General features: G+C 35.9%; 2 protein-coding genes across 3 annotated transcripts in view; one reads left to right on the top strand and one right to left on the bottom strand.

Moving 5' to 3' along the window:
* The first annotated feature begins 865 nt into the window (after window positions 1-865).
* LOC128555709 (THAP domain-containing protein 11-like) overlaps window positions 866-26,957 on the top strand; it is a 53,509-nt gene continuing 27,417 nt past the window's right edge. Inside the window, exon 1 of one of the 2 annotated variants that reach the window (XM_053538908.1) lies at window positions 866-1,104. The gene's annotated coding sequence lies outside the window, so the exon portion shown is untranslated. Of the gene's footprint in view, window positions 1,105-1,517; window positions 1,719-26,957 lie in introns of those variants that run through there. The other variant, XM_053538907.1, reaches the window with a different exon arrangement.
* LOC128555928 (uncharacterized) overlaps window positions 23,407-26,957 on the bottom strand; it is a 10,053-nt gene continuing 6,502 nt past the window's right edge. The window contains exons 3-4 of the mRNA XM_053539753.1: window positions 25,035-25,276; window positions 23,407-24,625 (exon numbers count right to left, since the gene is read on the bottom strand). Of these exons, the coding sequence (XP_053395728.1) occupies window positions 24,177-24,625; window positions 25,035-25,276 (691 nt within the window). The 3' untranslated portion in view covers window positions 23,407-24,176. The remainder of the gene's footprint in view (window positions 24,626-25,034; window positions 25,277-26,957) is intronic.

The following is a 26,957-nucleotide window of genomic DNA, read 5'->3' as shown; positions in this document are numbered from 1 at the left end:
TCTGGGGTCTAGCCTTCAGAATTCCATCTCGGTACCGGATCTAGGAGCTCTGAGGGATAAAACTGGACTGTATAGTTGGTGGTTCTCAGTGGAGCTGAGTAAAGTGTTGAAACAGGATTAGAGATTGCTGTTTGTTTTGGATTGGTAACGAGGTAGGACAGATCAGGCATGGTCCGATCTGTTTCGTGCCAGTCAAGCGGCTGAGTCAAATCGGTGAAACAAGGAACAATTTCTTCTGTTAGATTGTGTTTTATGTTAGTGTGACTAAGGTCAAGATGGCATACATCTTGGTATGCTGAAAAGTCTGAAGGAGGAAGCTATTGAACTCTGTCATAGCCTTCCCTCTTTGAGACATCGGACTCTGAAACAGATTAGTCCGATGAAGCCTCGTCCAAGAGACCCCAGACGAGGAAAGTGTGGTCTCACACAGTTTTACTAGGATAGGGCAGGCACCGCAAGGCCCTGTCACAGAGGAGACTTGAGCTCTGCTTGGACTAGCAGTAAGGTTACCTAGGCCCCCCTCTGTTAGGCAAAGCTCAGGTAGAGGCAACTGTGTGAGGTAAGAGTCAGCCGCCTGTTTGACTAAAGGTTGTTTTATGGTAAGTGTTCGGCTGCTGACCATTCTTGGAGTAGGAACAGTTCTTATGATAGTATTGACTATCTATAGAAGAACTGAGTCTGTTTAAGCCATAGGGGCTGATCCCGGTGCACTATGGATGCGGAGATCCATGGTTGCCGGTAGCGGTGGTATTGTGGCTAAAGTGACACAATACTAGTACTGGTTAAACCCAGGAATATCTCATATTTATGAGCAAGAGACCATGGTATACTTCCATGGTCTAAGGGACCATGGTATACCTCCATGGTCAAAGACACCATGATCTACTTCCATGGTGTAGGGACTACCTCCTTTCAATAGGACGGGGAGGAGTGTAGTGCTCGCGTACGGTCTGGTACGGCCTACGGGGCGATAGCCTGAACCCGGAACACAGCAAGAGTGATTTCCCTTGGCGCGGGCAGCACGAAAAGACGTTGCTGGTGTTGCTAGACAATATTATTTGGCTATTGTCCCAATTAGCATAAAGTACAGACTGATTCCACCTGGTAAGTTTCCCACAGTTACAATAGATCCCATGAAAAACATGGCCTCTAGAGAGGTCACAAGGTTTTTCTATTTTTAGACCTACTGACCTAGTTTTCGATCGCATGTGACCCAGTTTCGAACTTGACCTAGATATCATCAAGATGAACATTCTGACCAACTTTTATAAAGATCCCATGAAAAATGTGACCTCTAGAGTGGTCACAAGCAAAAGTTTACAGACGGACGACGGACGCCACGCGATCACAAAAGCTCACCTTGTCTGACAGGTGAGTTAAAAATGGAAAAACAATGGATGAAATCAATGATCAGAGTAACACTTTACCATTTAATCACCATTGTTTTTCATTGCAGAATATACTTAATCTTTTGTGTCAGTTGGTCCATTGTTTTTCATTGACACACCATTGTTTTTCATTACAGAATTTGCTTAAAGTTTATTCAATCAGTTTGTACCATTGCTTTTCATTGAAAAACCATTATTTTACCATTTCTAAATGTAGTAACTGAATTTCATAATTTGTAAATAAAATAGCACCTGTTTTGGCGGAAAAATGATGGTGTGGAGTTTAAAATTCTGGCCCAGATTTATGTTAATAGCATGGTATCAGCTACAGTAAGTGTCTTTATATAATTCGAGGGGTGAATGCGACAAAGTGCTAAGTGCATGATTTCATGAAATTTTACAGGAGAAGGAAAAAACATTCCTGTTGCTTTATAATTCTGGCAGCTGTTGTAATATTTTTAAATCTGATTGAAAACAACTTTTTTTTTTAAATCTAGTGGAATTTTTAAAGAAATGTCTGACAGAAAAGAAATTTTAATCAAAATGTCACTTAGAACTTTTTCGCACTCCAAATAAATACAAATTTGCAAAAAGGTAAGCGCGACAAAATTCTAAGTGATTTATACTTTATTATTAAAGGGACATAAAATTCATCATTTTGTACCCAGTTTTTTTTAGTGTTTGAAATCATTGAATAAAATGAACCTTAATACTAAAACCATGTCACTTAAAACTTTTTCGCAGTCATTTTTGTTTTCTATTATAAAACTTTGTGACTTCGAAAAGAGTCTAAGTGACATTATAAGTAAGCCCTTAAAATGTATAGGTCATCTAAAGTTCTTGTTTTTGAGCTTATTTTTCTTTAGAAGGAAATATTTTTCATGTATCTAGTAAAAACAACATGGTGGACACAAGAAGTGGGCCCTTTAATTTCTTTCACAGTAATCAAAAGTAGTATTCACTGTACAGAGCATAGCATAATGAATGAAACTGCTTTATCTGCTGATTATCTTTTCAATAATACATTAAAATATTTATCACACTAAGAAACATTACACATGATTGTTTTCCATTTTATTTCTTTAAAGCTTTCAAACTTCAGTAATTTCTCAGACTCACAATTACACTGAACAAAAATGGCTAGCCAATCAAAATGTATCTTTATAAATTATATTCTTTGGCTTAGTTAGTGTATCAGTTTTAAGAGAATTATAAAAACTATTTCAGACATGATATTTTCCTCAGAGTAAAAAATTAATTCTAATATGACTAGCAATGCATTAATCATCACGTTATTATGTTAACGTCATGTCAACATGATATTTAGCACCATGTATGCATCTAGAAATAGTGCTTTCAAATTTGATTCATTATTTTACTTAATAGCATTTTTAAAATGAAATGACGTAACACTGCACAAATGTCTAGATTAATTTACGCACATACTAATCTGGTAAAGTCACTTTACAGAATAATTTGCCATCATTTTCGCCCAAACTGAACTCTTCCGCAAGACGTATATTAATTACCATTTCCAGTCCTGGTGTGTATAAACAAAGGAGCGTGATGACACGTCATGCATACACGAGGAAACAGTTTCATAATATAATCGATCTAAATTTTACGACAAAGACATATTAGAAACGTACGGTGGTATGTTTAGGACATATGTTATTTTTTTTAAGATTAAATTATCTCGTGCGCACGACATCTTATCTTGAGCGATCAACATCTTATCTCGTGCGCACGACATCTTATCTCGAGCGATCAACATATTATCTCGTGCGCACAACATCTTATCTCGAGCGATCAACATCTTATCTCGAGCGATCAACATATTATCTGGAGCGATCAACATCTTATCTCGAGCGATCAACATCTTATCTCGAGCGATCAACATATTATCTGGAGCGATCAACATCTTATCTCGAGCGATCAACATCTTATCTTGAGCGATCAACATATTATCTTGAGCGATCAACATCTTATCTCATGCACACGACATCTTATCTCGAGCGATCAACATGTCATCTTGAGCGATCAACGTATTATCTTGAGCGATCAACATCTTATCTTGAGCGATCAACATATTATCTTGAGAGATCAACATCTTATTTTGAGCGATCAACATATTATCTCGAGCGATCAACATATTATCTCGAGCGATCAACATATTATCTTGAGCGATCAACATCTTATCTCGAGCGAACAACATCTTATTTCGTGCGCACGACATCTTATCTTGAGCGATCAACATCTTATCTCGAGCGATCAACATATTATCTTGAGCGATCAACATATTATCTCGAGCGATCAACATATTATCTCGAGCGATCAACATATTACCTCGAACGATCAACATCTTATTTGAGCGATCAACATATTATCTTGAGCGATCAACATCTTATCTCATGCGCACGACATCTTATCTCGAGCGATCAACATGTCATCTTGAGCGATAAACGTATTATCTTGAGCGATCAACATCTTATCTTGAGCGATCAACATATTATCTTGAGAGATCAACATCTTATTTTGAGCGATCAACATATTATTTCGAGCGATCAACATCTTATCTCGAGCGATCAACATATTATCTTGAGCGATCAACATCTTATCTCGAGCGATCAACATCTTATATCGAGCGATCAACATATTATCTTGAGCGATCAACATCTTATCTCGAGCGATCAACATCTTATTTTGTGCGCACGACATCTTATCTTGAGCGATCAACATCTTATCTCGAGCGATCAACATATTATCTTGAGCGATCAACATCTTATCTTGTGCGATCAACATCTTATCTCGAGCGCACGACATCTTATTTATATATATTAAGGCCCTTTGTGTGTGCATTTAGGTCATCAGTAAAACATACGGACAAGTTGTTAATTTAAGGGTCCCGCCTATTCCGCTGTTATTTAAACTTCCCACAAGTACATGTACAAGTTTATCACATCAATTGGGAAAGCAATGCATATAATTGGTCATCCTATCTTCAAAATCAAATGAACATAACCAATGATGCATACTGCATGTTAGAACAGCAACAAATTTCAGCTCGACTGATAAATTCGCGCAGAAAAGTTGCATGTATGAATTAAGAGAAAACAAGGAAAATCGTTTAATATATGGGCGAAGTATGGAAGCCCTGGAGGGACAATTGATTTCCGTACTTCCCACTTCTGACTTCTATCTGTTGCACTTCTCACTTCCAACTTCTTGACTTCCTACTTCCTACTTCTAACTTCCGCACTTCTGGCTTCTAACTTCCACACTTCTGACTTTCGACTTCTGATTTCAAACTTCCACACTTCTTACTTCCGACTTCTTGACTTCTTACTTCCTTCTTCTAACTTCCGCACTTCTGACTTCTAACTTCCGCACTTCTAACTTCCAGACTTTCGACTTCTGATTTCCAACTTCCACACTTCTTACTTCCGACTTTTTGACTTCTTACTTCCCACTTCTAACTTCCGCACTTCTGACTTCTAACTTCCACACTTCTGACTTCTAACTTCCTGCCTTTCGACTTCTGATTCCCAACTTCCACACTTCTTACTTCCGACTTCTTGACTTCTTACTTCCCTCTTCTAACTATCGCACTTCTGACTTCTAACTTCCACACTTCTGACTTCTGACTTCCGCACTTCTGACTGCCAACTTTCCTTTTTTGGAAGTCGAAAGTAAGAAGTGTGGAAGTTGGAAGTATGAAGTCAGGAAGCTGGAAGTCAGAAGTGCGGAAGTTAGAAGTCAAAAGTGCAAAAGTTAGAAGAAGGAAGTAAGAAGTCAAAAGTCAGAAGTAAGAAGTGTGGAAGTTGGAAATCAGAAGTCGAAAGTCATGAAGTTGGAAGTCAGAAGTGCGGAAGTTAGAAGTGTGGAAGTTAGAAGTAGTAAGTCAAGAAGTTGGAAGTGAGAAGTGCAAAAGTTAGAAGTCAAAAGTGGGAAGTACGGAAATCAATTGTCCCTCCAGGGCTTCCATAGCGAGGCCTACATACTATTTTTTTTGTCAAGGACTTAAATTTATTTCTTTGCATCATCACTGATTTTTTGCTGCCTTTTTTATCAGTTTCCGTATTTAAATGTCTAACCCTGCAAACATGTTAAACGGTTATAAGTATAATCTAAATAAAAACAAAAACGGTGGCAGCCGTATGTTTTTACTAATGATCTGAATTCACACAAAGGTCCTTAATAGATATTGATAAGATGGCCGAGAAAAGATGTTGATCGCTTGAGATAATATGTTGATCACTCAAGATAATATGTTGATCGCTCGAAATAAGATGTTGACTGCTCAAGATAATATGTTGATCGCTCAAGGTAAGATGTTTATCGCTCAAGATAAGATGTCGTGCGCACGAGATAAGATGTTGATCGCTCAAGATAATATGTTGATCGTTCAAGATAATTTGTTGATCGCTCGAGATACAATGTAAGATGTTGATCGCTCAAGATAATATGTTGATCGCTCGAGAAAAGATGTTGATCGCTCAAGATATGATGTCGTGCGCACGAAATAAGATGTTGATCGCTCAAAATAATATGTTGATCGCTCAAGATAAGATGTCGTGCGCACGAGATAAGATGTTGATCGCTCAAGATAAGATGTTGATCGCTCGAGATAATATGTTGATCGCTCGAGATAATATGTTGATCGCTCGAGATAAGATGTTGATCGCTCAAGATAAGATGTCGTGTGCACGAAATAAGATGTTGATCGCTCAAGATAATATGTTGATCGCTCAAGATAAGATGTCGTGCGCACGAGATAAGATGTTGATCGCTCAAGATAATATGTTTATCGCTCGAGATAAGATGTTGATCGCTCGAGATAATATGTTGATCTTTCGAGATAAGATGTCGTGCGCACGAAATAAAATGTTGATCGCTCAAGATAATATGTTGATCGCTCGAGATAAGATGTTGATCGCTCAAGATAAGATGTCGTGCGCACGAGATAAGATGTTGATCGCTCAAGATAAGATGTCGTGCGCATGAAATAAGATGTTGATCGCTCAAGATAAGATGTTGATCACTCAAGATAACATGTTGATCGCTCGAGATAAGATGTTGATCGCTTAAGATAAGATGTCATGCGCACGAGATAAGATGTTGATCGCTCAAGATAATTTAATCCTAAAAAAATAATTGCATGTCCTAAACATACCACCGTAGAAACGAAATTTTCTATAGCAAAATTATTTATACAACCTGGCAGTTATAATCGTTCGAAATAATTTCACTCAAGCTGCGCCCTCATGAAATTATTACACCTGATGTATAACCGCCTAGATCTATCATGCATAAATAATGTTAAAACACTGCTTTGGTATAAATTATTTCTTAATTACTGTATCACTGGAATTAAATATTTCTAGAAATATTTACAAATGTTGGACAACTGGTATTGTTCAGTATAATATGCTTTGATTCAGTAAAACAGTTCTCTTTCAACAGCAAAATGTTTTTTTTTCTGTAAAAAAAACTGTTTACAATAAATAAAGTTTAAATCATCATGCATTTTCCTATTCTGCACTTAGATTAATGTTGAGTATAGAAAACAGTGCTTCAATTTATTTTTTGCCCAATGAAGCTTCAATACTTTAATTATTGAGAAATATACATATAAGTTGGAAAGCTTGTTTCAAGATCAAGCCTCTCAAAACAGTATAATTAAATAACTTAACCTGACTAAATAATCTATTATAAGAGTGAAAGTCTCAGTTACACTACACCGTATAGCGTTAACAGACGTTTAATGTATAACAAAATTTTCAATCCGTTCGTGTCCATTTGCATGCGTTTCTTTTCCGTTTCTCATGCGGAACCTGTGCTCCTTGTTCTGTGAAATTCGTTCCATAGGGTGGAAGGTTTTGAGCATTTTCAAAATTTAGAACATACACCACCGGACAAAGTTGTCTGTTAGATGTATGGTAGCAATGCGCTGATATACGTTTTGTACATTATTCATGCGTTCCCTATTCTGAACTTGACCGGTTTGCATCCGTCCTTGTCAGGTTCGCATTCGTTTTTGTCCGGTGGACCTGATTCACGGCCGGACTACTACCAGATGATGCAATGGATGTAACGCATGTTCAACGGACGATAACTGACAAGAACGTTTTGTCAGTTTCTCATGCGCTGCGCTTTTGTTTTACACGGTACAAGTCTGTTACTTTGAGTATGGTGATATCCGTTAATTGAACGTTGTTTGTCCTGTATATATGGGTAAATCTTGCGGTCATTGTGCGTAAATCTTGTGTTCCTAATAATTTGCTGAAAGCCGTGGACATGCAGTCATTTCAGTTAAATCATTATAGCAGTTACTGTAATGAATGTGTTAAATGTCATTGAACACTACTGATGTAAAAGTTGTATTATACAACTACTATTTGTAATCTAAAAACTCCCATAACAATATATGAGTAAATTTATGAATACTTAAAAAGTACACAGATTTTCCTAAAAACCTGTTTTTCTTATCCAGAGCAGTAATCACCAGAAGCTCCGATATATGCATTCATTCTCTGTTACTGGAGACATACAGAAAATGTGGTTAACAAATTTCAAAAGACACCTGACAAGGTTTAAGTTAACTGTGAAATGACAAAAAGATGAGCAATGAATCTAAATTCCAGGCCAAGATGAACTTATTCGTATATTCTTGTGATTCAATCATATACTATGAAAATGCTACAGTACACTGCGATTCACATTAAACAAGAACTGTACAACTGTAGAAACAGTCATAATTTGCCGATCAGTCACACATTAAACCGGAATACACTTTCCATAACTGGAATACACCTGTATCTTTTTAATTAGAGGTATTTTTGACGGTTTTTTGATATAATTCAGTCATATATATCATAAATAATTAACATATGAAAGTAAAATAAAATACATTCACTAAAAACGATTTTATAAAAGATTGAAATTCGGCAACCATGCGGAAAATTATCATAACAGAAATACAGCCGTATTTTATGAATATATGGTACTTTTATAGGGTTTATTGCAGAACTCATTTGTATATAATATAAATAATTAATTTACAAAAGGAAAATAAAATAGGATGATTTGTCAGTTTCCCCATATTAGTTGTGTGCTAAATTACACAATTGTTCTTAGTATTCATATATTACAATGTAGTTATGTACTTTTTGTACATAAAACACATGACATGCTGCTGGAATAAGAATAAGGTCATTGTATTTGGCAGGCTTCGTGGGATCAGATTCTCCCTTAGCTGTTGCAATACTGCTTGGATCAGGGGGTGTTTCATTTGTACTCCTGACCCAAGAGGCAAGATTTACAACACGTTAGTCAGAACTAGTGCAGTTTTACATATAGAAATACTTTTTGAGTTCAAATAATTATATTTCACTAATGTATACTTTTCCCTGTCCTCATTTAGATAAAAAATCTCGAGACAAATGTTTGAAATAAAAAAAATAATCAGAAAATTTCATCTGAAGAACTTTAAATGCATTCTGTCACTTAGCACTTTTTCACAGTAAACAATACTTGGTTAATTTACAGCCACAATGTTGTTTACTGTGAAAAGTAACAAGTGAAAAAAAAGAAGAATAAAAATCAACTGTTTGTCAAAAAAATAAATAATCCTTTATACCAGATACTGATAATGATATCATACTTAAAAGAAACCAGCTAAATGGCACAATTATTGAAAAATATTTGTCACTTGGTACATATACTGACCCGGCTGTACATATTCCAGAGTAACTGTGGAAAAATTGCGGACAAATGCAAAACTTCCATGGAAAGTAGGTACTTTCCATGGAATAGTCCAGAAAAGTCACCTGTTATATAACATGTCCAGAGTGATTGCAAATATTCTCCACGGACATCTCTGGAAATTACTCTGGACATCTATCAAAATGTTCATGGAATATTCACCGACACTGCGGAAATGTAGCACTTTGAAAAAATTCTGGTCATTTAACTCTGGAAAATAACTCTGTCATTTTCTAAGGGATTTTAAACACATCAGAAAACAATTAGCATCAGACTGGGAATAACATGTGATCAAGCTCAGCCAATTAGATCAACTGATCTTACAGAGGAATTTTCAAAATGTGTAACTGGAAGTCTGATGTTAACAAGTTGTGTAAAAATTAGTGAAACTTTATTATATGAAGTAATTCAGTTCAAAGTTAATATTGAGGATCTAGAAATTGCTCAAGTAAGTTTGTTTACATAATTGACCAATGAAACAATACATACATTTGTAATTATGCTAATTAACACATGCATGTATATTTGTACATCAGTCATTATATAGCATAAAACAATGAATGCTAAAGTATAAACAAAGGCTTCACAAAGATTTTATAAATAATATGCATATATGAAAACAGATATCTTTAGGTACTTTCTTTGAATGCTTTCATTATTATTTAAGTGTAACTAATCTTTGTTCGAAACTATGTATATGCTTAAAAAATATTCTAATCAGTCACTTTTAACTGGTAAAGATTCATTTTCCTTGTTCATATATATCATATAGTGTTTGAAACTGCAAAAGTGATCACATGCAATAAAATCATATTGCTTGTACTGAAGTGTTATTGCTCACTATACATGTACTGCAAAAAAGTCTATAAATCACATTTATTGCTATTGTATAATACTGTCAACAGAACTTCCTGGACGACTGCGGAATAACTCCGGAAAATTGTTCACGGACGGCAGTGGAATCACTCTGGAAAATTGTCCATGGAAAGTTCTTCGGAAATCCCTGGACATTTTTCCGCAGTATTCCATATCAAGCTCTGGAAAGTTTGTCCGAATACTCCAGAGTCCGGACTTCCATGGAAATTCAAAGACATTCCATGGAAACTTCTGGAATTTTGACAGCCGGGGAGTGCAAACTTGATATAGTTTGGTGCGAAAAAGTGCCAAGTGTTGTGTCGCATTCAAATGGTATATCATTTTCACTTAGCACTTTTTGACCATTTTGTTATAAATTCATTTAATGACTTGCTATAATCTTGATATTTTTACAGGACATGGGTAAGGTCATAAACAGTTGATATATGAAAAAAAGTGATTTTTTCAAAAAATGTCGCTTAGCACTGTGTCGCATTCACCCCTCGATATGTTGAATACACAAGAAATTTAAATGAATAATAAAATGTGACATTTTTTCTGTTTCTTTGATTCATATAATTCTAGTCAGATGCAGTCATATTTTTGTCATTGGTTTTCATGACTATTATTTTTATAGTTAAATTTATACAATGTCATGTTTGATCAGTTCTTGATTTCCATGCTTCTTACTTTGTCAAAATATGTATTTTTGTGTGCCCCCACTATGAGTGGTGGGGGCATATGATTTAAGTCTTTTTCATGCATCTGTACATCCATCCGTATGTGTGAATGTGTGTCCGAAAAAAAAAAAGTGACGCGCCTAGCTCAAAAAGTATTTGATATAAATTGATGAAATCTTGCATAAGTCTTTAACATGATATGAACTTGTGCACCTCCTATTTATATCCCCACAAAAAGGAGTTTTGGGGTGGTATATAGGAGTGAGCTTGGCAGTCACACTGTTGTTTTTCATGGTTACCGGATGATAACTCAGGAAAGGCTTGACCGATTAAAATAACATCAGAAAATACAGGTCAGGTTCGACTTTGGTGTCAGTAGGTCAAAGGTCAAGGTCACAGTGGCGCTGAACAGTTAAACGGTTTCTGATTGATAACTTGAGAATGCTTAGGCCTAGGATAATAAATTTTGGTACACAGGTGTAACATCAAAAAATACAGGTCAAGTTCGACTTTGAGATCAGTAGGTCAAAGGTCAAGGTCACAGTGATTCAGAACAGATAAACAGTTTCCGGATGATAACTTGAGAACACTTGGGCCTAGGATCATAAATTTTGGTACACAGGTGTAACATCATAAAATACAGGTCAAGTTCGACTCTTACATCAGTAGGCCAAAGATCAAGGTCACAGTGACTTGGAACAGTTAAACTGTTTCCGGATAATAACTTGAGAGCGCTTAGGTCTAGGATCATAAATTTTTGCACACTTGTGCAACAAGATAAGATATGGGTCAAGTTTGACTTTGAGGTTAATAGGTCAAAGGTCAAGGTCACAGTAACAAGAAACAGTCAGACAGTTTCCAGATGATAACTTGAGAATGCTTAGGCCTAGGATCATGAAAATTGATAGGGATGATATTGAGGTCAGTAGGTCACATGTCAAGGTTATATTGACCCAGAACATTTAAACGGTTTTCGGACAATAACTTCAGAACGCTTGGGACTAGGATTACGAAACTTGATAGGAGGCTGGTCATGACCAGCAGATGACTCGTACTGATTTTGAGTTCCAAAGGTCAAAGGTTGAAGTGACCTGGAACATTTACACCTTTTCCGGACAATAACTTGAGAAGCTAGGGCCGAGGATCATGAAACTTCATTGGGAGGTTGATCATGACCAGCAGATGACTTCTATTGATTTTGAGGTCAGTAGGTCAAAGGTCAGGCAAGCTCGGCTTTGAGATTGGCTTTGTTCTGTGACAAGGCGATATTGTGGGATTGTAATTCGTCACTCCAGGGTGACAACTCTAGTTTTCGTCTGTCTCTGCCCCCTATTTCTAGAGTTATGGCCCCAGAAATAGTCAAAAATGCACATTTTTATCTTGTGGCACACCAAGCTCAAAAAGTTTTTGATATAGAAACTTGCAGGAGTCTGTATTATGATATGACCTCGTGCACATCCTATTTTCCAGCTGGCACCATGCCCCCCTCCCAATTGCCAGAGTTATGGCCCCTGAAATAGTGAAAAATGCACATTTTCATCTTGTGATGATGCACTTACCTCAAAAAGAATTTCATATTGATAATCTCAGCAATATGGAATATTGAGACAATGTGACTGGTGCACGTTGGAAGATAAATTATCGCTTTTTCAATATTCACCGAACTGCGCGTTTAAGTTGATAAATGTACGATTGAAACGGGTTAGTATATTTTCCCGTTCATGACCATGGTTCCTTATAGAATACCTAGGGGAAGGGTATAACATGTACAGAGGCATTTTCTTTCTGGTCTGGCGCCAGTGGGGTAGGCCACCTGTCAGAATAGTTATCTGTCCAGTGTCCCCTAATTGCCCACCATGCAGTTGCAGTGCATTATTCACCATTGAATTTCATTCTAAGATATCATTAAAGTACCATTTATATTCATTGATTTACCGTTGATTTTCATTAGATATCATTGAAGTACCATTTTTTTTCATTGATGTACCATTGAAATACCCGTACGAAAAAATAAGGTGGAATCCGCTCTGAATTAAAGCGTATTAAGGGCGTAATCCTGCTAAAATCAATATTCAAAGGCAGACTGTAGGCGGACATGGATTATTCTAAAAATTACGCCTAACAGGAAGGCGGAATTTTTCTTAAATTCTGGTTAATGCTTTTCAGAAAAAGGTGCATTCTCACTAGGCGGAATTCTCAGATAAAATAAGGGGAAATTTTGAACTTAGGAAAAATGGCTTTACTAAGATAAGGCGGAATTTCGGAAGGTGAGATGTTGTGACTCCTGTTTAGAGAGAAAGCATTTTCTGAAGGCATTTATACATGGGATGTTGTTAGTTAAGTAGACTAGACTAAGGATTACATTATATATTTGTGGTAAATTAAAATTTAATTAATTTACTTCTGTAAACCTTAAGAAATAGCAAATTAAGGTGTAGAGGATTTAATGAACATCTTTTCTTTTTTAACCAAATCACTATCTGTTAATTACTTACATTTCAAAAGTACATGTATAATGCATAGCATTTACAAGGTAGCAAACAATTTAAATAAGATTTGAAGTCTAAGTTAGTATTTAATTATTATTATCTTAGTATCATAATTATTGCCATAATTATAGACATTTTATCACAAAAGTATGGCACTGGCACCAAACATTAATGATAATTTCAGTATTAATAATCAGTAGTTCATGATATGTCCATGCTTATTCAGCTGATATATTTGTATATCCACAGCTGATATATTTGTAAAATCGAAGCTCACAGTCTTATTAATGAATTGTATTTGGCAAAGCAAAATGAATCTAGTGAAATGTGAAAAGCTTCATGCTCAAGATAAATAGTAAGGGTACTTTTTTATGTTTTACATAAGGCGGATTTTATTCCGGTCAAACTTTTCTGGGTATTTTTTTCCGCCTAAGCAGAGAATATCCTTAGACAGAATTTTTTCCTGCTTAAACATTTTTACGCCAATTTAGGCGGTTTCCGCCTTACTAACAGGAAAAAATTTGCATATTTCGAGCCCTATTCTCCCTAAGGTCTACCTAAGGCCGATATTACGCTTAATAGCAACATAAGCTGGAAACCGCCTTATTTTTCTGGGCGGTTTCCGCCTAAAGTATGGGCGTACTTTTTCATACGGGTACCATTTATTTTCCATTAGAATTCCTCCATTGAAACACCATTAAATATCATTAAAATTTCATTTTTTTAAAGAGAGCTCATTTGCATATTTCGGCCCATTTCAATGGTAATTTAATGGTTTTTCGATGGTGTTTCAATGGTTTTTCAATGATTGCACTATAACATATATGCGAATAAAAATGGTATTTACCAAAGAATAAATGGTAATTCAATGATGTTTCAATGCCATTGCATTTCGCTAAGGGTAATTGCAACAGACTTTGAAAGCGAATAGCATGGATCCTGACCAGGCTGCGCGGATGCGCAGGCTGGTCTGGATCCATGCTGGTTGCAAACGCACTATGTTGGTTTTCTCATGTCACGGCTCAAACATAAAATAAAAGCGCTATGGAACTTTGAAATAGATATAACAGGAAATAAAAAAAATACTAGGATAGTCTTTCAAGTTATACTTCTTCAGCAATAAACTGCATTATTTGATAACCCAACACAAAAGTATTATGACCCCTTTTCACGATATTTTGTCTTTGACTTTTCTAAGCATATATTATCACACACACAGCGAATTCAAACCTGCAGCTTACATTAGTGTATGTCTTTATTTATTTTTTTTTTTTAGCTCACCTGTCACATAGTGACAAGGTGAGCTTTTGTGATCACCCTTTGTCTGTCGTCAGTCGTCAGTCCGTCCCTGCGTCCGTCAACAATTTCTTGTCTGCATGATAGTGGTTTCATTTATGATTTTATTTTAACCAAACTTGCACACAACTTGTATCACAATAAGATCTCAGTTCCTTTCTTGAACTGGCCAGATCCCATTATGGGTTCCAGAGTTATGGCCCCTGAAAGGGCCAAAATGAGCTATTTTGACCTTGTCTGCACAATAGCAGCTTTATTTATGATTTGATTTTTACCAAACTTGCACACAACTTGTATCACTATAATATCTTGGTTTCTTTCTTGAACTCGCCAGATCCCTTTATGGGTTCCAGAGTTATGGCCCCTGAAAGGGGCAAAAATAGCTAATTTACCTTGTCTGCACAATAGCAGCTTCATTTATGATTTGATTTTAACCAAACTTGCACACAACTTGTATCACCACAAGATCTTGGTGCCTTTCTTGAAATGGCCAGATTACATTATGGGTTCCAGAGTCATGGCCCCTGATAGGGCCGGAATTAGCTATTTTGACCTTGTCTTCACAATAACAGCTTCATTTCTGATTTGAATTTATTCAAACTTGCACTAAACTTGTGTCACTATAAGATCTCGGTTCCTTTCTTGAACCGATCACATAATGAGTTCCAGAGTTATGGCCCCTGAAAGGGCCAAAGTTAGCTGTTTTGACCTTGTCTGCACAATAGCAGCTTCATTTATGATTTGATTTTAACCAGACTTGCACACAACTTGTATCACCATAAGATCTCGATTCCTTTTTATACGCCCGAAGGAACGTATTATGTTATCGCCTCGGTGTCCGTCTGTTGGTTAGCAATTTCCCTTCCGCTCTGTAACTCTTGAACCCCTTGAAGGATTTCAAAGAAACCTGACACAAATGTTCACCTCATCGAAACGACGTGCAGATTACATGTTTCGGATGGCTCACTTCAAGGTCAATGTCACACTTAGGGGTCAAAGGTCATACGACTTTGTTTTGTGTGTATATTGCTCTGCATTTGCGTTGCATTGCAGTGCTCTTGTTTTTATTTGGCAGATCCTTCTTTTTTTCGCTTACAATATTTTTTTTTAATTACTTCCCTTTTATGTTACTATAAATAGCTTATTTAGTAACTTTTTAGCTCACCTGTCACAAAGTGACAAGGTGAGCTTTTGTGATCGCGCAGCGTCCGTCGTCCGTCCGTGCGTCCGTCAGTCCGTCCGTGCGTGCGTAAACTTTTGCTTGTGACCACTCTAGAGGTCACATTTTTCATGGGATCTTTATGAAAATTGGTCATAATGTTCCCCTTGATGATATCTAGGTCAAGTTCGAAACTGGGTCACGTGCGGTCAAAAACTAGGTCAGTAGGTCTAAAAATAGAAAAACCTTTGGACCTCTCTAGAGGCCATATATTTCACAAGATCTTCATGAAAATTGGTCAGAATGTTCACCTTGATGATATCTAGGTCAAGTTCGAAACTGTGTCACGTGGCGTCAAAAACTAGGTCAGTAGGTCAAATAATAGAAAAACCTTGTGACCTCTCTAAAGGCCATATTTTTCATGGGATCTGTATGAAAGTTGGTCTGAATGTTCATCTTGATGATATCTAGGTCAAGTTCGAAACTGGGTCACGTGCGGTCAAAAACTAGGTCAGTAGGTCTAAAAATAGAAAAACCTTGTGACCTCTCTAGAGGCCATACTTGTAAATGGATCTTCATAAAAATTGATCAGAATGTTCACCTTGATGATTTCTAGGTCAAGTTCGAAACTGGGTCACGTGCGGTCAAAAACTAGGTCAGTAGGTCTAAAAATATAAAAACCTTGTGACCTCTCTAGAGGCCATATATTTCATGAGATCTTCATGAAAATTGGTCAGAATGTTCACCTTGATGATATGTAGGTCAAGTTCGAAAGTGGGTCACGTGCCATCAAAAACTAGGTCAGTAGGTCAAATAATAGAAAAACGTTGTGACCTCTCTAGAGGCCATATTTTTCATGGGATCTGTATGAAAGTTGGTCTGAATGTTCATCTTGATGATATCTAGGTCAAGTTCGAAAGTGGGTCACGTGCCATCAAAAACTAGGTCAGTAGGTCAAATAATAGAAAAACCTTGTGACCTCTCTAGAGGCCATATTTTTCATGGGATCTGTATGAAAGTTGGTCTGAATGTTCATCTTGATGATATCTAGGTCAAGTTCGAAACAGGGTCATGTGCGATCAAAAACTAGGTCAGTAGGTCTAAAAATAGAAAAACCTTGTGACCTCTCTAGAGGCCATACTTGTGAATGGATCTCCATAAAAATTGGTCAGAATATTCATCTTAATGATATCTAGGTCAAGTTCGAAAGTGGGTCATGTGCCATCAAAAAGTAGGTCAGTAGGTCAAGTAATGAAAAAACGTTGTGACCTCTCTAGAGGCCATATTTTTCATGAGATCTGTATGAAAGTTGGTCTGAATGTTTATCTTGATGATATATAGGTCAAGTTTGAAACTGGGTCAACTGCGATCAAAAACTAGGTCAGTAGGTCTTAAAATAGAAAAACCTTGTGACCTCTCTAGAGGACATACCCTTGAATGGATCTTCATGAAAATTGGTCAGAATGTTTACCTTGATGATATCTAGGTCAAGTTTGAAACTGGGTCACGTGCCTTAAAAAACTAGGTCAGTAGGTCAAATAATAAAAAAACCTTGTGACCTCTCTAGAGGCCATACTTTTCATGGGATCTGTATGAAAGTTGGTCTGAATGTTCACCTTGATGATATCTAGGTCAGTTTCGAAACTGGGTCACGTGCGGTCAAAAACTAGGCCAGTAGGTATAAAAATAGAAAAACCTTGTGACCTCTCTAGAGGCCATATTTTTCATGAGATCTTCATGAAAATTAGTGAGAATGTTCACCTTGATGATATCTAGGTAAAGTTCAAAACAGGGTCACGTACCTTCGAAAACTAGGTCAATAGGTCAAATAATAGAAAAACCTTGTGACCTCTCTAGAGACCATATTTTTCAATGGATCTTCATGAAAATTGGTCAGAATTTTTATCTTGATAATATCTAGGTCAAGTTCAAAACTGGGTCACATGAGCTCATAAACTAGGTCACTATGTCAAATAATAGAAAAAACGACGTCATACTCAAAACTGGATCATGTGGGAAGAGGTGAGCGATTCAGGACCATCATGGTCCTCTTGTTTATTATTGGCCGTAAGGAAAAACCGAGACCACTTTTCTGTGGTACAACATGGATGGTACCTCCAATTTTTAGGTGTATTTTGACATATCTGTACATTGTAAGAATTTTTTTTTTTTGGTTAAAGCAATGGTATTCAGGTGAGCGATATAGGGCCATCATGGCCCTCTTGTTTAATGTTATTATTTATTCTCTTTATACCACGGGTCTTGTTATGTTTGTTCATGGCTTTTGCGAAGGTCTGCTCTTGCAAAAATTAGTAATGAATTAATATCATAACTTTATCATGACATCACAGTACATTAGGTGTTCTAACTGACCAATCAGAGAGCTGCATTTTCGAGTACCTGCCAGTTTCCACTTGGGTATAACAAAGTATATTTACAATGAACATATAGTGACTTTAAAAATAAATATCACACTATTTTAGAAATCAAATTAAGATTTTTCACTGCACATGCCCCAGATGATGCTACAAACTACAAAACTTTGAAGTTTCACTGAAATATCATATCGATTTAAAACCTTTATTTTAGTTATAAGTTTGAGATTTTACACAGGGAGTCTATGAAAAAGTCCGAGTAAGATGTAATCAATACCACAGTGAAATAAGTAATTTCATGATTAGGCTCCTATCAATAAACATAAAAATGTGCATATATACCATACCAGACATTGAAGAAAACTGAGAACTGCGAGGATGCATCTAGCCAGTACGCCTACTAAAGACATTTTTCACCTGAAAATGAAAAGAAATAGCCCCGAGATTGAAAACTAAGATTAATGTATCAACGTTTATGCAATCATGCGGTAAGTATGTCAGATGTATTGTGAATCTCACGGATTGACTTGTATCACGATGCACAGACCTGAAGTTATTTATGTAAAAAAAGTTACAAGGTCATTAATAGCGGTAGCTTGTCGCATTTAGATGTCCGATGCGCAATATTCACCACATTATAGATCAACTTTATGCGGATCTGCACTTTTTATTAATTTAGCTCATATAACAATACAGCGGTAAACGCCGAGGATAGCGGATAAGTCACGCCTCACTTACTGACGTTGAAATATCTGGACAGTTTAAATGAAATAGGATACATACGACAAAAAAGTTGCACAAATATGTGTTCTTACCTGTGCTGCGTGAATCCTGTTGTAACGTTTGTATTACAACATTGTTCTTAAAGACTTGAATATGGATCTGTGGGAATTCGAGAATGTGAACTTTCAAAAAAACTGTGCAAATATTTCACAGCTATCCAACAGTATGTTTACTTCCCACGCTTGATTTGCAGTTGTCATAGCAGTTATATTTAGACACAGCTGACCTAGGTACACAAACTTTTAACTGAAGACGCGGAGGACTGCCTGTCTTACGCATGATATTGTTTTCAGGTCATTGCCGTAATAATACGTAATATTTATCAAAGCTTTATCTTGGATTTCGATCATCCACTTACAGCCGAATCTTTAGATATATTCAAAAGGGATTAGTGGCTTGAAATTTATTTTTGAAAATGAGTGACCATAAAAAAGTTAAACCTGAATCAACAAAGGCGATTGTCACTTATGATGGAATTTTCAAAGGCATGTATGACGACCAGTTGCAAGAAATGTTCCAGGATGGCCGCCGAAAGTTTGCGAATGGAGACTGGAATGCTGGGATGAAAACATTTGAAAATATGTTAGAATTATCACGCGATAAACCAAAGGATATGAAAACTCTGAAGGAGATAGTGAAGGAACTGAAAAGATATGCGTTGTGTAGAATCGAACCTGGAACTCAGCCGGCACAAACTGTGGACTGGTCAGCTGTCGCGGACAGACCATTGGAGAGGCTTGATGAATCATTGTTCGCGCTACCGCAAGGCGTGTTCTTCCTTGACATCGGTCGCCCCGGGAAACCTGGTTTTGTGCGACTGGTCGGCAAGAAATTATTGTCAGACTATTTTCTAGCATTCAAGATTCCAGAACTGTTCTGCAGTTTAGTGAAAGCCGATATGGTTTTAGGTCTATATGTAGATCAACGCGTCAGTGACACGAATATAACAATTTTCTATCATCCAGTCGACAAGTCTGAAAAACTCTGTGTTATGCAAAGCATTATGTCTAATGGAGGAGCAGACGCAGAACTGATATTTCCGTTTCCGCTCATGAGCAGTACGACAAGATGCGAATGGGGATCTCCGCCAGAAGGATGGGAAGTCGATGACTCGTATGATATTATGCTCGGTTGTGGCGAGGAACGAATCCGGGCTTATTCAATTCAGTTCCTGCAATCTGCCAGCCTAGAGAAACCAATACTATACGACCCAGCATGTTCCACGGGAGTGTTTCTGTCTACCCTTCAGCAAGCTATTTCCGGAAGTTATACAATCGGGCAGGATCTCAGTAAGCAGATGGCAAACTTTGCGAAGGATCGGGTCGATGAAGCTTACTGTGCAAACGCAATGGATCCAAAGATCGAACTTGGAACCGCTGATGCAGTATATGTGAGGTTTCTGAACTCGGAAGTGATTAAAACTTGCGAAGCTGAAGAGCTGTTCTTGGCATTATTACCGACGGTTAAAAAGGGCGGGTATATCATCACATTCGGACATACGCCCGTGCTTCTTTCGTCATCAAACTTTCGGCGGCTGGAAGGATTTCAATTTAAGCAGTCGATCGGCGTGGCTGTTGATAAGTGTGGTATATTTCAGTACTATGTGATTCAAAAGACCTGATTATCGTTTTTATATGCTTAGATGCACGTGGTGTAAAGACAATTTTGGCAATTCGGTATTTTTGACTTAATTAATATGTAGCTTTTCTGAAAATGACATATACTGCTTCACATTTTCAAAAGGACTGTTTGTTTTAGTCAACAAAATTAGAAAATTGACTGCTTTCCTTTCAGTTTTCTATACTAATTACTTAGAGGCGTCACACTCGATCAATTTAAGGTTTCGGTTAAAGTTAGTCAGTCACATTTTTAAGCAACATTATGTTTCACTGTTATCCAACATGACCCAAACAAAAAAATAATTTAACAAACAACTAATTCCATATCAATTCTATACTAATTCTATACTGTTTAGTATACTATTACAGTATAGAATTAGTATAGCATTGTATTGTATACTATTTCACCATCAATAGTATACTCCCTCATAAACAATGATGAGTATACCATTAGTATACTATTATACATTGTACCCTGCTTGTGTATATCATTAGTATACCATTATACTTTGTAAACTATTGAGTATACCATTAGTATACCATTATACTTTACCCTGCATGACTTTAGAAGAATCTGATCTTTTTCATACATATCCCTGGTAGATTATGTCACGGGAACAATTGTAGAAATAAACAATTATTTTTGGTCATCTTTGCTTTATTTTATTACAGACAGAAATTTACAGCCTTCTGTAATTAAGGGGTTGCTAGGATATTTATTATTAATGTGGGGTCTGAGTGCATTCTCTAATAAGTTTTATAAGGATTAAGATGTTAAACTGTGGTGATTCAAATGGATTTTAAAGAAACCTCATGCAGGTTTGATTTATTATCTTTTTAAAATTGTTATTATTAATCTTCTAATTAATGCAACAGTTTTTGTTGTTGTTGTTGTTGTTGTTTTAGATTCATGCATCTCTCTTATTTTCTTACAGCAGTAAATTTTGGAAACATTTACAGCAATGAATTTTCATAAGATATTTTTCAATCAAAGAAGTATAAAATACATTTTTTTAATATTAACTATGTTTAAATGTACAAGCTGCAGATCTCGAAATCTGACACCAGCTGACGTCGAGGTAAACACCCCGGATACCTGTAGGTTGTAGCGTAAACCTGGGAAGAAGATTGTTCTAGCTGAAACATTTTCATGTAATATCATCAAATTACACTAAATCAAAACAAAATATTCATGTTTGAAAGGCTAATAAAATTATTTACAATATGTATTTTATTTGTTCTTTTATTGCCTTATTACCGGATTTATAATCTTGTTATCTAGCAGCAAATTGCGAGTACACATGTCGCTTGCAGAATGACTGGTAATAAAGTATAAACAATCGAGCTATAAATGTTAATGACTTCTTATCCAATCAGAAAGGGGGAATTTGAATGCCTTATACTTGTGGCAATACAACACTTCTACGCAAAGAAGTAGTCCCCTAAGTGTCACCTGTTTTTCTAAAAAATACGAAATTTTCAGACATGCCTCACATATCAATGCAAAATATACTTTCTTAACTTTAATTTAGTTCAAAACTTTTGTTTTGGAAACACTATTTACCGGGTCGCATCTGTTTCTGAAAATAGCAACTTTCAGAAAAACCCAAAGGTCGCGCACGTTTTCAGGTCGGCCGCCATTTTGAAATTTGTGAAAACAATAGGATACACAATATCGTCAAAAATCAATATAACTGTTGATTCAAAAGCTTGGAAACGATTAAAAATGAAATGATTGTTTAATCATAACAGGTGGTGAGTGTTTTAAGTTATTTATTATCATTCAGAATTAAAAACCTTAGCGAGAAGTTTACAAATCTTTTGTAGCTTAACAGAGGGTACGAAAGATCGAAAATTATTACAGATCCGGTAGCACAAAGAAAACGAGTTATTCTTTAGTTTAAACACAACTATTTGACTTTAATTCAAAATATTATTACATATTATATGTAACAATATATCATTTCTTCCGTCTGTATGCGAAATAATTAGCTACACTGCCCAATATTAGTCCGAAACATTTGACCGTTTCGTCCCCCACGGATTCGTACTTAAGAGGATTGCTTTTAGATTTGAATTTACAAAGGTAAACGATTGTTCAATAGTAGTTTTTGTATGTAATTTTGATTGATATTTTTAACATCGTTTAATGTGTTACAACGTGTGTAAAATAAAATCGGGAAAGTAGATTCCTTGGAAGCACCGTGAACAATGCAAACTGAAAATTGCAGACTCGGTTGTATTATTTTCTATCATCTGATCATTTTACTAGGTGAGACATGGTCTCATATTTATTTGTAAATAACAGCTGCATCAATTGTCTTATCTATTTGACTTTTGCAGATAAGACTGATCATCGATAAGTGACCTGATGGCCGACCGGACAATAAATTATCAAGTGCTCTTTTCATATTGGAGGAGATGATTGCATGTACGGGCATTGGGCTGGGAAAATCAAACCCTGGTGATTAAACACTGACTACCCTAAAACCTGATGAAAGTGGAAGACCTGAAAGGTAAAAATAAATATTTTATATTACGTTTGATAAATTCAGGATTTTTTTTGTTGGTTTTACAATTTTTGAACATCGATTGACTATGATGAATATTTACATTTAGTGCAATCCACTGAACTTCATGTGGAAGTAACGGCTAATTATCTTAAAGACCGATGACATAATGAGTATTTTGGTAATGTTGATTACAGTTACAGTGCAATTTTCTATTACCACATTAAACATTTTACATTAAATTAAAACATATTATGATATTGTAAATGTGGCTGTTAGTTTGCTCTTTCAACTTTTCAGACTATGTGACAATGTGGTGTTAAAAGAAGTATGGTGCAGCAAACTGATGCTAGGCGGAATCTGGCAATAACAGAAAGAATTGGATATATGTCAATAAGTTTGCCAAATAAGAACAAATATTCAGTGAAAATGACTTCAGTGTATACTTCTCTAGTGTTAAATGGCATTTAATGGAATAATTCTTATTTTGAATTTTATATATATTTAGCAGATTAGAAAGCTTAAAAGGTATTTATATCATTCGTTTCTAATTTGTCATGTAAAAATCATTTTCATGTTATTATTTTGAATTCTGTGAATTAAATAATTTACAAAGAATTCTCCGCTATGTATCATCTTTTTATGTTTTGAGTTGAATACTTATAGTGGCTTTTTTACTACTGTGAAATAACCGTTTAACAGTATACAATTAGTATAGTATTAAGAGTATACAATTGGTATAGTATTTGAAGTATTTAATTAGTATACTATTAACGGTATATATTTAATATACTATTGACCATCCGTGGCAATCAATTTGCATATCATTACACAGTTTGATTAGTAATAGTATCTTGATAGTAGTTTGTTATAGTATACTATTACTAATACCAGGATTTCTGAAGGCATGTTGCTGAAGGGTATTTTTGAAAAGTGCGTGGACAACAATGGGGTGGGTGCGGGAGGGGTACCCCCTCCTGCTGGGGGGTTATGGGGGGCCACCCCCAGAAAATTTTGTATTACTACAACTCATTTTGGTGCATTCTGATGCATTTCAGAGTGAAAAACACAGTGTTATTTTCAATGTTTAATAAGCATCATTTACATGCTCAACAAGAACAAATAGAGGTAATGTGTCATAAAAAATTCTTCTAGAGTTTATTTGCTGAATGACAATGTAAACTTATCCAGTTATATAAGTTTCTGAAAATGTTCACTATTTATTTTACATAAAACAATACAATTTTAGCACTGCACATTAAAGTTCCAGTCTTCTATTCCTGTGGAATTTATTTGCTGAATGACAACGTAAACTTATCAATTTTGTGTACTTGGCGTTATCCCCCTTCTCCAAACTATTTAGAACATCCACTCCTGATGTCTTAGCTACATCAACTAAATGTTTGTGTTTGGTGGTGTGGGCTGTTTCCTCCTTACACGGAAAGTAAAGCAGTGTCATAGATGCTGTCATTGCCTCACGGTTCACATGTTCTTCCCTCACAAAACAAGTCTCGATCCCACCACCTGTTTTTGCTTCCGCAACGTCAAATACCAATGCTTTCTTGTGCGAGTCTGAGTCCTTATGAAATACTAAAGATGATCGCCTTATTGAGGTACATGGAATGTCAACCCACACAGCTCTACCAGGAACACACTTCTTTGGCCTTCTCTGGTGCTTTACACATACTGAACACAACATACCTTGGCCTGAAGTAATGAATTTAAAACAATTTTGTTATTTACATAGCCAAAGGGATCCGTCACTGCTATGATAAGAGATCTAAATGTTTTTTTTTAATGAATTTCAAGAACTTATATGTAAAAAAAGAAACAAACACATAAAACATACTGTAGCCTTGTGTGTAAAAGACATGACAACTTAATTTCTAGTTAGTCATCAACTCTTCCTCCCTATTTTCTAAGTATGCATGTCCAATATTTTTTCCCCAAAGAAATCAGATTTGAATTATAAAATGTGGTCTTCTTATAATTTGTTTAACAACTGATAGTTTGCACTTTTTTTCAATACGTTAACTGATCACTTGATACATATGATATGATACATTCAATAGACCGTTCAGTATTTTTGGGATTACTTAAAAATGATTTAAATTACCATTCTCTGAGACTGTCATCCAGAGAAACGCTTGTTTCCATTTTGGATCAATGCCTGATTTCCTTTGGCCATCCGGCGTGGCTGGGTGGGATTCTGAATTTGTGACCGTTTTCCCAGGTGTACCTGGTCCAGGAAGAATGTCATTCACAGATTCGTCTCGCTTTTCACATTGCACTATCTCCTCCACTACTACCGAGTCACTAACATTGTTCTCCTTCCGGAGCTTCTTGAAATGGCTATTGCTTGAAATAGTTCATATTTAACAATGTCCCACTCTCTGATTTACGTTTATTTCCAGGCATCGTCAATAATTAAGTAATAGATCAACAATATTTCAAACTTTTCTCTACAAGTTCTATTTTGAAAGTGACGACAGAAACATCGATATTCCACCCGAGAAAACACAATTCATACATGTCAAAAAAAAAAAAAACACATTAATATTACGCCGAGAATTGTTCAAAATCATTTTAACGTGTTACACAATTTTTTACTTAGTACCTTCCATTGTTTTTCCTTGATTGCGAAAAACATTCGGACAATAATTGTTGAAAGTCATCTGTCATTATTTCTGATTACGTAAAAAATCTTAAAACACTTTCATGTACACATCACAAGATACCGTCTGTCAAAGGATTTAAAGGCGGAGCTACGATAAATTTACGTCACAAGTTTCTACATAGGAAGCTGTCATTGGTTTATCGTGTTTCTTAACTGACATCGCTTTACCTGAACTATCGGGTGAGCACGTGGTAAACTTTCGAATACACTATCGGATTAATCTCGATGTTTATTGGAATGCGTTTAAGACATGTCGCTTTGGCAATTCAGGGATGACGGGGGAAATAAGGCATGTCGAATATACAACTCAAAGCCTGAAGGCATGTCGCACGCGACAGGCGATAATAGCCTGGCTAGAACCCTGATTAGCTCATTTGCATGTGAAATTTTTACTAATTCTATACTAATGTTATACTGTATACGATTAGTTGTTTGTTATAGTAGTTTGTTACCCTGTTTTTTTCGTTTGGGGACTGTTAATTATAAGCAAGATTATATTTCACTGTAACATACTCTGTAAGAGATCTACTTAAGGTACGAAAAGACACAGTACATATAGTTATATACCTCTTAGAAGTAGATATGTTAATGGTTTTTTTTATAAATTTTGTAATTACGCCGCATTTTATTAAATAAGTTTCTTTTCTTTGCCAACACTTTTAATGAATGACACGAAAATAATAAATAGACTGTTAAGAAAATTGGCTATGATTTACGGATAATAAAACGTAAATCCAGATAATTTTTGAAGGAAAAATAGACAATTTCAAAGTATTGCTTGAACATACAGTCACAAAGTAACGTGTTGGCGCCTTAGCTCTCCTAACATAAAAACACACACACTAAAAACAGCGCAAAACCTCGCCTCTAAATGTTGTTTTAACATAAACAGGCACAACGTCCGTCACCCTATGAATTACTTCTATGCTTTGATTTAGATATTTGTTGCATTGCACATATGAAAACACTCTTGGCATTCAGAATATTGACTTTTAATAACTATATAAATGAAGCCACTTTTTTTCTGATCATGTCATCAACTGACCATCATAATATGCTTACCTAAATGATTCATTAGAATATTTTTCCTTCAATTACGAAATTAAAATGTGTTAATTGCATTGGAATTCATGTGTTTGATTTCTAACCAATGGGGCTGCTCAGTTGATGTTATAGAAATGCTACAAGTGTCTGACAGGAATATTGTTTTATTTTATTACAATACAAAACTATTTTTGTCACAGGCGATCATTTCATGTTTGAGTTCTAAAGCTTTGATTTATAGCACGCTGATAAATACTTACGGTAACCCATAATGCTGCGTTTACACTTAGCCACGATGTCCACGATTTAAAGAAAAGC

This window comes from Mercenaria mercenaria, chromosome 3, assembly GCF_021730395.1.
Source record: "Mercenaria mercenaria strain notata chromosome 3, MADL_Memer_1, whole genome shotgun sequence".
In the NCBI taxonomy this organism is placed as follows: domain Eukaryota; kingdom Metazoa; phylum Mollusca; class Bivalvia; order Venerida; family Veneridae; genus Mercenaria; species Mercenaria mercenaria.
This window is presented reverse-complemented; position numbering and strand designations above follow the sequence as displayed.